This window comes from Megalobrama amblycephala, linkage group LG2, assembly GCF_018812025.1.
Source record: "Megalobrama amblycephala isolate DHTTF-2021 linkage group LG2, ASM1881202v1, whole genome shotgun sequence".
NCBI lineage: Eukaryota > Metazoa > Chordata > Actinopteri > Cypriniformes > Xenocyprididae > Megalobrama > Megalobrama amblycephala.
In genome coordinates, this window is record NC_063045.1 from 11,439,372 (window position 1) to 11,452,223 (window position 12,852).

Consider the following 12,852-nt stretch of genomic DNA (forward strand, 5'->3'; position numbering starts at 1 on the left):
CAGCCACAGCGGCAAAGCCAAACACAGGCGCCATGTCGGAACTGGAAGAAATTACAGTAAAGTGATAGTTTGGGTTGAAAAGGTTAAAGCTTGATCATGATCAGCAATGTTTTGATTATTGTAATGCTATAAGGCTGTCACAGACACGCCAGGCTCTACCATCACCCAACCACAGCGCACGTCATCACCCGAGCTCTAATCACGCACACCTGCATCCCATCAGCAGTCATCAGCGGCAGCACAAAAGACACACGCACTCACACAGTCACTGTCCGGTCTCATTTACACATGGTCTTACCTGTATGCTTATACCTCAAGGACTCCATCCAAGATACTTACCTGTCTCCAGCGTGTTCCCAAGTCTCCTTCGTTGTTCTTAGCAAAGCAGTGTTAAATTGGATGGATGTGGATGTCAGAAATATTAGATCTGAATCTCTGCCAGAAGATATGTTTTGTCTGGTGTCCAAAACCAGTAAATAAACAAAGTCTTGTCTGGTACCCAAATCTCTATAAGAGTCTTCTATCAGCCTGAGAGTTTGACTGAGAATGCCAGGGAAAAGCAGAAGCAGGAGACAAAGTGATGATAATAAAAAGAGCAAAGTTTATTGGATAATCTTAGTTTCATATATTTCAATGCTCAGACTTCATCTGAATGTCAATATCTCAATGCTCAGACTTAATACAATTCCGACAGGCCTTATTATACCAAAGCAAAAACAATGGAAAATTACTGCTTCACAACATCGTCCTGTGACATTAAACACATTGAATCTCTTACAAACCACAAACAACAATAGCAAGCATTGCAGGAGCAAGGAAATAAGTAAAATAATAAAAAAATATAAAGTGACAAATGAATAATAAAATGATTAAATGCTAAATCAAATGACAATTACATAAATGACTAATGATTATAAAATTAAATTGTATTAAAAAATAAAACAACAGATGTATGGTTGCTCTTAGATTTTTTTTTTTTTTAACAATTGCTTCAAAACCATTTTCAAAATCAAAGCTTTCAGATCATACATCAGTCAATAATATAAACATTACAGATCATTCATTAGAAACTACATCCAAAAATAAAAAATAAAAAAGGAGAACACAGCATCCATATATTGCGTACATTAAACAAATTTTGAAATTGTAAATCGCAAATGAGTATACTGTATGTACTGCAGGTATTGTATTGACTCTGTCCAAATAATAGGCAATGTTCATCTCTTGTCAGGCAAAGGTAAAATCCTCTGGTCTGATGAATCTATCCCCTTTCTCCTCATTCACCATCTATTACACGTATTCTTCCTCTAACTCTCAAAATGTTTCCATACATTGTTCGAATCAACATTCAGTGCACCTGTGCACTCTGATCTAGCTTTTATTTTGTACAGATGGCTTGATCACATTATTAGAAACAAGTGTGAACAAATCTGAGTAGTTGTGTGTAAATAATGACAACTGCGTTTTAGTCGGTTTAACTTTTGCAGCTTGCGTTTACAGTTTTGCAACAACATGTTTTAGTGAGTGAGAATGTTTAGAGTTTTGCTATGAGTGCATGAGACTTGCAAATAGTCTCTAACTGCCTGAACTTGTTAATCAGTGTCTTAGCAATTGTGAAAAACTGTAAAATAACACAAGTTGCTTTGATCCTTCAGCAGTTGGCATATTGATGACTTCTAAAGAGGACAGAAAACCGTAAGATTTATTTAACGAGAAGTTTATTAAAAAGACATTCTTAAAACCTGAAGTGTTGTTTCATCTATTAGTTAGAACGGGTATAACTCACTATTTTAACTAAGTGCATAAGCAGAATAATCAAATCTAAACTAATTAATCTGTGAAATAATGAACATGCATTCTAATAATTTGATTAATCGATTATCAAAACGACAATTGACGCAGCACTACACAGCATCACACGTGGAAGTACAGATTCAGAATGCGAACTACTTACTATAATTTCATGAATGCATTTTTTTTTTATGACCGATTAGAGTAGATAAATGAGTGAAACTCTTTCCACATGGATGGCAGTGATGCGGCTTCTCTCCACTGTGGATCTTCTCATGTATTCTCCGATACTCTGCCCGTTTGAATCTCTTGTCGCAGTGTGAACACTTGTAAGGCGTTTCTGTAGTGTGAACTGTCTGGTGCACTTTCAGTGCACCATCTGTAAAAAAACGCTTCCCACACTCTGAGCAAGCATGATCCTTTACACCGCTGTGTCTTTTCTGGTGTATTTTTAATGCAGTCATATTACGAAAACCCTTTCCACACAAATAACAGACGCAAGGCCTCTCCTTTGTATGAACTTTCCGGTGGTCCCTTAGGAAATCTGGCCTAAAAAATTTTTTACCGCATTGCTCACAGTTATAAACTCTTTCTCTAGAATGACTAAGCAGATGTACTTTATAAACACCTGACTTTATGAAACTCTTTCCACACTGGTTACAAGTGTGCAGATTTTCTCCAGTGTGGATTTTCATGTGATCCTTAAGGGCTCCTTTTCGCGCGTAACTCATCCCACAACGATCACATGCGTGTGGCTTCACTCCAGTGTGGATTGACATGTGTTCATTAAGAGTTGCTTTGTGTGCAAAACTTTTCCCACACTGATCACATGTGTACGGCTTCAATCCAGTGTGGCTTTTCATGTGTTCGTTAAGGTTTCCTTTATGTCTGAAACTCTTCCCACATTGACCACATGTGTACGGCTTCTCTCCAGTGTGGATTTTCATGTGTACATTGAGGTTTCCTTTATGTGTGAAACTCTTCCCACACTGATCACATATGAATGGCTTCTCTTTTGTATGGTTATTCATTTGTACAGTAAAGTTTCCTATTTGAGTGAAACTGTTCGTAGACTGATCATATGTGTACAGCATCACTGCAGTGTGGATTTTCATGTGTACATTCAGGTTTCCTTTATGTGAGAAACTCTTCCCACACTGATCACATTTGTACGGCTTCTCTCCACTGTGGGTTTTTATGTGCAAGTTAAGGTTTCCTTTTTGTGCAAAACTCTTACCGCACTGATCACATTTGTACGGCTTCTCTCCAGTGTGGATCCTCATGTGATCGTTAAGGTTTCCTTGATATGGGAAACTCCTCCCACACTGATCACATGTGAACGGCTTTGCTAAAAAGTGTATTTTCCTGTGTTCGTCAAGGATTCTTTGTTGTGCATAACACTTCCCACACTGATCACATATGTACGGCTTCTCTCCCGCGTGGATCCTCATGTGATCGTTAAGGTTTCCTTGATAAGGGAAACTCCTCCCACACTGATCACATGTGTACGGCTTTGCTAAAAAGTGTATTTTCCTGTGTTCGTCAAGGATTCCTTGCTGTGCGTAACACTTCCCACACTGATCGCATGTGTATGTATTCTCCCCAGAGTGGATTTTCCTGTGTTCATCAAGGTTTGCTTTTATTGTGAAAATCTTATCACACAGATCACATTCAAACGGCTTTCCTCCACGATGAAATTTTACGTGAAGATTAAGATTTTGTTCACATGTGAAACTCTTTCCACACTCTGGGCAAAAGAAACATATTTTCTCTCCTCTGTCCAATGAGGGATTCATGGATACTGGTTCAGCTGGAGGATTCATGGATACTGGTTCAGTTTTGACTTGAGGTTTCTCCTCTCCTTCAATCAGTTCTTCAAACCCCCTGTTCTCTTCTATCAGGTCTAAAATGAAAAAAAAAAAAGTTTTAAAAAAATATTTTTTTTGTTTGTTTTTTTAATGATTTACTGAAAAACAGAGGAATCTGAAAGGAAAAGGACGTGGACCCCGACATAATAGTAGAAAGTATAAACATTTCAATGTATTCTTTTTAATTTGGAACATCTGTCATCCAATTATTTTAAAATCATTTCAGGCACAAATTGTGTTTTTAAGTGAGGACCATTTAATTTGTTTCATTAACTACATTTTACAAAGGAAGGGCTCTAAACTGTGACCATTTCGGTCACATTTGCAGCTAAAAATAAAAAAATGCAACTCCCAAAATGCATCTACACTGAACAACAGTTTTGTTTCGTACTGCAATCGGCTGCTTTCCATGCCTTTGTTCAAAGACTTTGCTTCAGTCAGTAGAGCAAGTGCACTTTAAAGATTGTTTACAAGGTGAAATGGGTATGATGCAGTCATGCACACTTGCCAGACCGTCTCATGCTGCTGCTGTTTCAGCCAAATTAAAGCTGCAATATGTTATATTTTCTGCCCGCTAGAGGTTGCTAGAGACCTATTTAAAACAAAGGCGTAGCTTGATGACACCAGGTTTGAGTGTGGAATCTTGGGACATGAGGTCTTCACCTCAACGGCCAGTGGAAAATAATTGGGATAAGACTTTTGGGAAGAAATCATGTTCATGGATGCGAGTGTTCATGGACCGAGTGTTGTGGGAGCTGAACGAGCATCATGCCACGAGCAGCGGAACTTTATGCCACAGTTTTGAAAATTATGTTATAACGTTACTCTGTGCATTTGCTCGGCAGCTGCTGCGAGACACTTGTATTTCATTAATAATGGCTTGTGTTGATAAATGGCATGCAATTAATATTAAAACATTTAGTATGATGGAGAAAATGCTGTATTACTGTTACTAAAAATAAAGCTGCATCTGATTATGCTATGTTAGCTACTTGACAAAATAGTGTTAGTGAGGCATGGTAAAGCATGGTACTCAAAAAATTTGATTTAAACAATAAGACTAAACATGTTGAAGGGGTGGTGTGGCGAGGGAGGCGTGGTTCAGTGAAGTCTGCAACGGGAGAGAGCGTCAGGAGACGCATGGTGAGTGAGTGGGTTAAATGCAAATCACGAACACCTGTTTCTCATTCCAGTAATTGGCGCGGAGACAGGATAAAACTCCAGGAGAAGCAGGAGTGTGGGAGAGAGAGAGGGACTGCTGACTTAGAATGCCGATCACGACAACAACACTGGAGTGAAGCCCTATTGTGGATTGTTTATTTTGTTGTTGTGCGTTGCACAGACTTTTGTTGGACATTTTATTACTTTAATAAAGCTCAGTCAGCAGTCAAAAGCCGACCCTGTCCTCTTCCTTCCCTACGAACTCTGAAATATACTACAGGTGGATTCTGGAATCCACTGCCGATTCAATATATATCTTTTAAGTTATTCATCAACATTTATCTTTCTGTTAAATTATTTGAATGGCTTCTTCAACATATGTTAAAGCATTTATTTTCCTTTTGAAACACTAGAAAATAATTTTGAATATTGTCTGTACCTCTCACTGAGAGAAAAGAACATGTTATCAGTATGTTTTGGGAAAGTTTCCTGCTCAGAGCAGAGCTCAGATCAACTTCAACCTTGAAGAAGCTGTGAATCACGTGTATCTGTGTATGTGCGCTAAGTGTTCTGTGCAGGTCTTTTGTACTGGTGGACAACTGGCTCTCTGCTTGAGACCAGCAGACATCATGTCATGACCCCAAAATGACATCCAGTACCTAAATCCAGAGTCCCCTCGTCAGCATCCTGACGAATGGAGATATGCTTCTGACTATCTGTCCATGTGTGGAAGATTACCAAATTAGTCTATTTTTCTTAGCCAATCAGAATCATTCAACCTGAAGTAATGACGTAGTTAGTTGACTCTGTTAGAGTATAATTGTTGTGGAAATGTGAATGTACGCAGAGCGGCCTACGAACTCCTTGTGAGACTTGAAGCTGGCTTCTGCTGATGAAACTGCAAACTATTCTTCAATAAAATTCTTCAAATTATTATTATTTTTTTTAACTCTGACTCTGGGTCTTTATTCAACATATCGGCCTTTTGGGTCTTTAACTGTAAAATTCCCCTACAGTGTTGAGCTATATAACAATATTTAGTTTTCTGCCTATAAATAAATCAAAACAGATGTTCCCTTGTCTATTAATTAAATATTAAAGCATCTTTGGTGTTTCCATGGTTTCGGAAACCGAGGGTAACGCAGGGATGACGCAATCCTCACATGTCCCGGAGCCTTGGTTAAAATTGCAATTTTCTCACAATTACAAATAGTTGCAAACATTTGGGATGTTGTAAGTACTCAAGTGAACAAAATATATAACACTGGCCTAGTGGTTTGTGGATATTTTTCTGCAAAATTCTTACATATTGCATCTTTAACTGGAAATATTACATTTAGTTTATCATAAGCAAGTTCAGAAATTAACGGAGGCTTGGGGCAAAAATGCCTCCAAAAATTCATTTAAAAAACACACCGTTATGAATGCCCTGTGCGCATAGGCTACTTTCACTTTTGAAGTAGCAGCAATTGCTTGAATCATGGGTGGGTTCATTATCAACAAAACAGTACAATGACAAACTCACTGAAATATGCGCTTTTACATTTCGCTTTGCAACCAAATCTTCATTTATCGTCTTGTCATTCAGAAAATTGAGGTGAAATCTGACTCCTGCTGCTGATCTGTACTGCGACTCTCGTTCAGCTCAATGAATCAAGCAGACGCGTTCAGTTTTTAACTGTAGTGTCTGTTCTCTAACTGAACTTCTTGTCCCATTTTACAGCAGATCAAATCCTTGTTTAATGCTGGCCAAATAACATAATTCAAAAGTTAAAGGCTTTAATATTTGACTATTTCTTTATGAATCAAAAAAATGCTACAGCCACTGAACAAGAATATGTGAACATCAAAACACGTAAACTCAGAGCGAGGGTAAAACTTAAACTTTTATTTTGAAATTTCGATATATTCTCCTGTGTTGGCATAGGTTTATAAATGATTTACCTTATAAATCTGATGAAATAATACACATTGCATTCTCTATCATCTAATCTCACAGCATGTGCAGAGATGAAGTTTGAGAAGCTCCCAGGGCTCTACAGTAACATTTTTCTTTAGGAGCACAATGAAAAATTTAGGAGCACTTTCTGATCAATAACAGACACTAATTTTCCTATTACCGGGCGATATTTGCCCCTTTGAATTAATTTTCACAGGCATTTTTACCATTATAAGAGCATTTTTTCCCCTAATCTTATTAAATGTTTGCATTATATTTCATCAATTTCTTAAATTAAAATAGAAAAATTGTTTTTGAATGTTAAATAATAAATTCAGTCAGAACAATAAGACCCAATCAGGCTGTTACCTTTAAAAATAAACTATCAAAAATCTTTGCACCTCAGAGGTGGCACAGAAGCTCCATCTGAAGTGGTTTTTAGACACATTTACATAGACTGCTTAATGCAGCTCATTGGTAAATAATGTTGTACAAATGTTTTTAAATATAATTATTTTGATTTTAGAAATATGTAAAAAAAAAAATAAAAAAAATACATTTAAAAGTTTGATATTTTAAGTAAAAATAGTCTATGTAAAGTGTAAATATGAAAATAAATGTATTACATTTACCGCCAATAGGTGGCAGTAAATCTTAATGTGCGAGTCATTCATTCAGTCGTTCAAAACGCAGATTCATTCAGGAATCACTGTTGCTTGGAGACACGCAACAGTTCTGCAGCCGGTTGCATAAACCACTTAGACTAGTCTTAAAAGTTAAGACACTAATGTTTTTCTTGAAGAGTGGTCCTAATTTTTTTTTAAGTCTGTTACATAAAAAGGTAGATTGGTGTAATTTGAATTGGAAAAATAACATTGATTACCCCTTGGTTAAACTGGTCAAACTAGTTCTTAAAGACATAGTAACTTAAAATAGTGACTAAGTTTATGCAACTGGCCCCTGGTGTGGCTTTGTTTGAATCTGTTTTCACGAAATAGAGCAAAAATAGACATTACTGTGTCTAATTTTAAATCACTTAATATCAACTTGTTTATTGGACTTAAAAAAGATCAGTAAGTATTACATTTTCAATGCCAAAACTCGGAGAAACAGGAGTATACTCGTGTGATAGTACTTAAATTATTAGGATTGCTGAGATGGACGGTGTTACCGGTGTTCAGCCGCAACACCGTTTATATCACTTGCCCACCGTGACCGCGGCACCGCCTACACCGTCGTTTTGATTTTTTATAAAAATAAAAAATACAATTCAGTGAGAGCTGAACGAGAGTCGCAGCAGGAGTCAGATTTCACCTCACTTCTCTGAATGACGATGGATGAAGATTTGGTTGCAAAGCGATATGTAAAAACATTTACGCAAGTTTGACATTGTACAGTTTTTGTTGTTGTTGTTGTATTTTTTCATTAAGAATAATAATGAACCCACCCACCATTCAAGCAATTGCAGCCTCCGAGTTGCCGCTACTTTAAAAGTGAAAGTAAAATGTTTTTATTCATTTTTGGTGGTATTTTTGCCCTCAAGCCCCCGTTAATTTCCGACATTGCTTATGATAATCCAAATGTAGTATTTCCAGTTAATTTGGCTGAAACATCAGCAGCATGAGACGGTCTCGTTTCACCTTGTAAACGATATTTGGAGTGTAGTCCATTGTGCACGTCTTTTGCGCTTGCTCTGCTGACTGAAGCAGCATCTTTGAATGAAGGCATGAAAAGCAGCCGATTGCCGTGCGAAATCTCTTGTTCAGTGTAGATGCATTTTAGGAGGTGTGCTTTTTGTTCCAATTGTATTATAGTTCTGTTCATGAGAATCGATCGGGTCACTCGCACCAGTGCGCCTAAATATTTTTTCACACTCGCACGCAGTTATTTTCAGGCAAAAAAGCGAGCGAAATGCTCGCACTGTAGAGCCCTGGCTGCACAAATGTAAATGATAACAGTTCATGTGGGGCAGCATTTACCGTGAAAACAACTGCTCTGAGAAGCATGTAACCTACACGCATGTAAATATTTAAAGCACATATACACTATTATTAAGCTAGTTGATTCGATGGTATTGGGGGCCCTAAGCAAATCTCCGGGAGGGGGCCCCGTGATTGTGTTCCCGGGGGTTTATCAGCTGGCAAGTTTCAATGCACATTTAAGAGTGCAGGTTTCAACTATTATTAACAATAATGGAAAGATGAGGCTTTTCAGTATGTCACAATATGCGTTGTGTGTTTGGACTGTTTGTTTTCCGTTTTGCATCATTTCTTGCCAGTCTGTCATCTCATCATAGTTATGCAATTCGATTCAGCATCAGTTATTTCAGATATACTGTATATCAGGTACAGTACATGGCAAATATTTTTTAAAAATAAAACTAATGCTGTAAATAATATATATGGATCAGTTGGTACTACATTAATATTGTAGGTTAAAAAATAACTTATTTGTATACAAACTTAAATTACATTTCATTTTTTGAAATATAAACATTTAAAATGGTGGCTGTCAACTTGATGGATTTTTCCAAACATGCATTACATAGGCTATTAAAGAACATTAAAAATTATAATTAATATGTAATATGGTGCATATAGGCTATTAAGCTAAATGCTCCTCTCTAGAGTTCATTTTTCTAGCTGACTAAAGAGTTTATGGTAATGATATGTTTTTCTGAGGTAAATGTGACGTTGTTGTTTATTACAAGATATTTTAGTAATGTCTTTCAAAAATTATTAAATGCCCATGAGAAGGATGCAATACTAATGCAATACTAGAAATTGCAGTTAAGGCATGCAGTTTGTTATTATGTCAGTTTGGCATAACTGATATTTTTTAGTATTGCACTAGTATGGCATGCATGAGCTCATGAGCTTTTAATAATTTTTGACTTTTCAAAAAAACAAACAAACCAAAAAGCATCTGATTTTTTAAAAATATAGTTTACAAGTTAAGTATTTTGAATAAAAATGAAATAAAAGCTATACATCAGTCATACAGCTCTATTGTGGCTGTGGCTTACACATGACAATCATGATATGTCGCCATAGAAATGATACTCAGCTAGAATATTTTAAACTGAAAAGGTTAACTGTTATTTCACAATTCTTATGATTTTTCTAACTGCAACCACTGAATCTGATGAACTGCTTTTAAGTATTATAACCTTATTGGAGAATCAAGAATAAACACCAACCTATTTGTTCTTCAGTTTCTTCCTCCTTTATTTGGCAGGGTTCTGGATCATTCATGTTTTCCATTTTCTTTCACAAACTCTATCCTCTACACTTGTAGGCTGATGGGAATATTACAGCATTTACCGATGAATTGCTGCAGGAGGAGCAGAACAGCCAAAATCAAAAACAAACCATAATCAAATTGATGCTTTCATTAATTCTGATGATTTTTCTAGGGACAGAAACAGCTCTTTAAATAAAATAAAAGAGCACGACAAAGCAATATTTTAATATTTTAATTTAATATTTCCAATGTCAACATTTATCTACATATCGTTAGTCTCATAGCATAATTGCCCAAGTCATTTTTTGGCCAAATTGTGATATCTGCCTTTGAAATATGATCTGGGCAATTATGTTACGAGGTTAACGATATTCAGATTTACCTCTTGTGGTGGATTTAAATTAACAGCTGCTGAAAAGACTCTTCGTGTCAGAAATAGATACTAATGTTCAAAAAAGATTAATCCACAAAAGAAAAGATCAATCCCTATTAATAACTCTCACAGATCACACGTTGACTTTTGATCAAATGGCATTCAGTAACAATACTATTATTGCTCCAGACATCGAAACAATCATCCAGACGAACATACAAAAGCACAATTGCTCAGGTCTTTATGAATTTAACATTAGTTCCTCACTTCGTTGCCTGCTAAGCTAAATGTTTATTTCAGTCTCCAGAAAAGACACACAAATAGCTCTGTACCAGATGAATAATCAATACAGAAATGACCCTGTCAATGTTGCTTTAACAAGCTGTTTTTAATAACTGTATAAATATACAAAGCACCGAGATCTGCTTACCTCACATCGAGACTCGCTGTGATGGCGGTAGTGGTGACGTCTTTATTCTTGTTTTTTTTTTTTTTACGGCGGATCGCAGACACATAAGTGCATTACCGCCACCTATCGCCCGGATAGACCATGGACCCATTTCACTGACTGTGATTACGTGTTTTAACGGTTATCAGCATTTTAAATCCTGCAAAGTTTTATTTTATTTTATTTTTTTTTTTTTTTTACTTTAAAAATGTATGTACATTTATTGTAAAAGTACCGAGAGTATGCAGTTTCTTCAGAAGAACAACTAAAGCAAGCGATTACCTCCATAACAGTGATTTCAAACTTTATTATTTTCAATAAAACAGCGCTAAGGCTTCCTGGAGACTAAGTGAGGGCTGCTCATGCAGGGCCAGTGATAAGGGGCCAACATTTTGCCAATGAGCAAATTCTCAGGGGCCCTGCGCTGGCAGCCCTAAGTGGGCCTGTAAAGGCCTTGTATGCGGCATTTCCAACTTGATTAAAGGAAAATAAAAGCATAGACATGTAAACAAGTAACAGTCAGCAACCAATGCAAAAAAATAAATTATTTACTTTATGAATTAATCATACACTGACTCTTTTTAAAGCTAAAAAAGTTATTTAGATGAGAGCAGTGAGAGATTTTCTCTGTTTTTTGATTAACATTAATGAGCATGTTTGTTAAAATTCTGTGACTTTAAGACAGAATGCACAGATCTCATAGTGATACACATCTGTTTTATTCCCCACTGTTCATGTTAATTTAAGACATAACCGTCTGTGTTTGAGAATACTCAGCAGGATGGGTATTTTTAGGTAATTTTGTGTGTATTTGATGACTTGAGCAGGACATTTCTCAGTGATATGTTACTCAGTTTGAGGTACATTATAAGATGTTGCAACTGTAATTCCTCACCATCAGCATTAACAAATGTATGTTCATCAAAGATGTATATTGATCATGATGTATATTTCTAATTTATTTCGGTGCACATGCGGGAAAGGTATTAATAACAGTGTGCATACGTTTACTGAGCACTGACGTGAATGACTAACATTAAAGGGTTAGTTCACCCAAAAATGAAATTTCAGCAGGTTGAACCACTGTAGTCACGTCGACTGTTTTAACAAGGTCTTTAGTACCTTTCTGGACCTCAAAATGTGCAATGTCGTGTGGATCAGATACCCTTGGATTTCATCAAAAATATCTTCATTTGTGTTCCGAAGACAAAAGAAGGTCTTACGGGTTTGGGAGGACATGAGGGTGAGTAATTAATGACAGAAATTTCATTTTTGGGTAAACTAACCCTTTAAAGTTTTTAAAACAAATCTTGCTAAATCCATCATTACTCAAAGAAGTAAGAACAACAAACAATCTGCATTAATAGACACAATTTTAGGTAATAGTGGGCCCACAGCTGCCTAGCAGAATTTTTTCAGTATTATTTAAGACAGTAATAATGTGAGTTTGCCAGTTAGCTGGAAACTTACACAATATGAAACACAAAACTACGTATTTTGAACACTCGGTAGAAATCAAATCATTAATTAATCATCCTTTCAGGTTGTGATTCTGAGGAGCAAACTAGTCCAAATAAACTGGGTACTGACCCATCTTTCAAAACCAAATGTTTTGCAAACCCCACATTGAACTCCCTGAGATTTGAGAAGCAGTCATGCTGAGCTTGCATGCAGCATAGTAAATCTGGTGGAGAATTGTAATGAGAGCACTGTTCATTTAGATTATTCTCTTGACCAAGTCCGACAACCAAAGCTTATTAATCGATAAAACTCAGTATGCCCAGCACCCAACCAAACACATTTTTGCAAATGTGAAGGATGCTGTTTTATGTGGATATTGGAACACGAGTGGAGTACAAAGCCTTGTTTACATAATGAATAATAGCTTAGCAACCAAATGTTATATGGCAAATTTGGAAACATATTTGGATTCTTGCCAGATGAGAGAGGTGTGCCCAATGGCGTTTCAGTTTCGTTTTAAATAAATTTATTTTGGCTTGATATTTGTATGTTTATAATGAAAATCAAA

General features: G+C 36.4%; 1 protein-coding gene across 1 annotated transcript; it reads right to left on the reverse strand.

The window, feature by feature from the left end:
• Nucleotides 1-578: 578 nt before the first annotated feature.
• Nucleotides 579-11,934, reverse strand: LOC125263548 (gastrula zinc finger protein XlCGF57.1-like). Its single transcript, XM_048182571.1, has 3 exons — nucleotides 10,806-11,934; nucleotides 9,959-10,092; nucleotides 579-3,694 (listed from the first exon to the last, which is right to left on the reverse strand). Exons 2-3 carry the CDS (start codon nucleotides 10,020-10,022, stop codon nucleotides 1,962-1,964), a joined length of 1,797 nt encoding a protein of 598 aa, XP_048038528.1. The 5' UTR covers nucleotides 10,023-10,092; nucleotides 10,806-11,934; the 3' UTR covers nucleotides 579-1,961.
• Between the last annotated feature and the right edge of the window lie 918 nt (nucleotides 11,935-12,852).